Source organism: Suricata suricatta, unplaced genomic scaffold (assembly GCF_006229205.1).
Source record: "Suricata suricatta isolate VVHF042 unplaced genomic scaffold, meerkat_22Aug2017_6uvM2_HiC HiC_scaffold_2685, whole genome shotgun sequence".
Taxonomy (NCBI): Eukaryota; Metazoa; Chordata; class Mammalia; order Carnivora; family Herpestidae; genus Suricata; species Suricata suricatta.
This window is the reverse complement of record NW_021872492.1, coordinates 1-1,616: the sequence shown is the minus strand read 5'-3', so window position 1 is coordinate 1,616 and position 1,616 is coordinate 1. Positions and strand designations below refer to the sequence as shown.

The 1,616-nt window shown below is 41.3% G+C and overlaps 1 protein-coding gene across 1 annotated transcript; it reads left to right on the top strand.

Moving 5' to 3' along the window:
* Positions 1-790: 790 nt before the first annotated feature.
* Positions 791-1,550, top strand: LOC115284934 (putative protein ZNF720; the record flags this gene model as incomplete). The annotated part of the gene is made up of 2 exons (XM_029931378.1): positions 791-917; positions 1,412-1,550. Coding segments are annotated over 2 exons (246 nt in total), but the record flags the coding sequence as incomplete, so codon positions are not given.
* Between the last annotated feature and the right edge of the window lie 66 nt (positions 1,551-1,616).

The window sequence follows — 1,616 nt, the reverse complement described above, 5'->3', positions numbered from 1 at the left end:
TATTTACTGCTGTATAGTTTCAGAAAATGAAAACAAGAATTATGTGATAGAAATATTTGTGTGTCTGATAATCTTCAAATGTAATAAAATTGTAGATATAAAGGACAGTAAGTGGGGTTGTCATCACGCAAAGGAACTTTGATTTGCAGCCAATAAGGAGATCAGAGGGAATACCTTCCAAGGGAGAGAGTTACAGATCAAGGGTGTGTGTGTGTGTGTGTGTGTGTGTGTGTGTGCGTGCGTTAGTGATGGTTTCCTTATATTTAAGATTCAGTGGATAATTAGGAAGTGAAGTCTTGTCATCTTATGTACAACTGGACAGCAGGTGGCTCATATGCCTTAAGAGAACACCTCTATACATACATGTGTCTTATATAAATGAGATTTGTGCTCCTTCTTGGCTGGAGATTTAGATATCACAAGGAGGTAACAAAAACCGTTCTCACTCCATGAGTCAACTCCATCATCCATCCACATATGTATGATTTAAGGGTTAAACTCAAGGTAGACCTGCCCAAGCTGTCCCATAGGGCAGTCTTTACATTTTGTTGAATGCTTTCTGTTTCCATCACAGGAGACGGTGTCAATACAATGCTTTGTCAGGAACAATAAATAAGAGAGAAAAAAAGAGGTTAAGTAAAATGAGGGACTGCAGTCAGTGGTTACAAGCTAGTAAGCAGTGAAGGTCAGTTCTTGGAGTCTGCCTGGTGATATTAACTCTGTCATCCATCTTAGGTACCATTATGTGCATGGCCAATGGCCACTGGATCACTCTGGTATTTTATTGCAGGGACTGCTGACCTTCAGGGATGTGGCCATAGAATTCTCTCAGGAAGAGTGGGGATGCCTGAGCCAGAGTCAGCGGGAACTGTATCGGGATGTGATACTAGAGACCTACGGTCACTTCGTCTTCTTGGGTGAGGATCACGCCTTCCAGAATCCCAAATCACACTCTGGGTTTTTTCCCTTCTATGAAGACTCTTCCTTGGAAGCTTCTTCCCTGCATGAATGGGATTCAAATCCCTGCAGTACAGGACGGAAGTAGGGATTTGTAGATGTAGATAACTGCCTCATTAGATTTCCTTTTCAGCATTAGCCTTCCTTTTTGATGGTGCCAACATCATTTCTGTAGATTCGTAGCAATTCTAAATATTGAGTGGTATAAGACGGTATTGTACACATCTTAAACGCCAATTTTTACTGCTTATGATATTGATAGTACTTGGAAGGGAGATCACGCTCTGAATGTAGGAAACTCCTCCTGCATGTTCTAAAGAACTCTTTCTTGGATAACAGTGATTGGGAAGTCATTGTTTAGAATTCTACAATGTCCTCTCTTGTCTACTGAGTACAATAGTGGGTTGAAAGGTAGCACCTCCAGCATAATTATATTCCTTTTTCTGATAAACAGGTCTCATTGTATCAAAACCAGACCTGGTCGTTTTGTTGGAGCAAGAGAAGGATCTACGGGGTCTGAAGAGAAAGGAGACAGCATCCTCACACCCAGGTAGGCGGGAAGGATACAGATGACAGAGTGAGGTCTCAGTGTGAAGGAGGAAAATAAACCTTATAATGTATTTCAAGTAGCTCTGAATGGAAAATCATTTGTAAGGCCT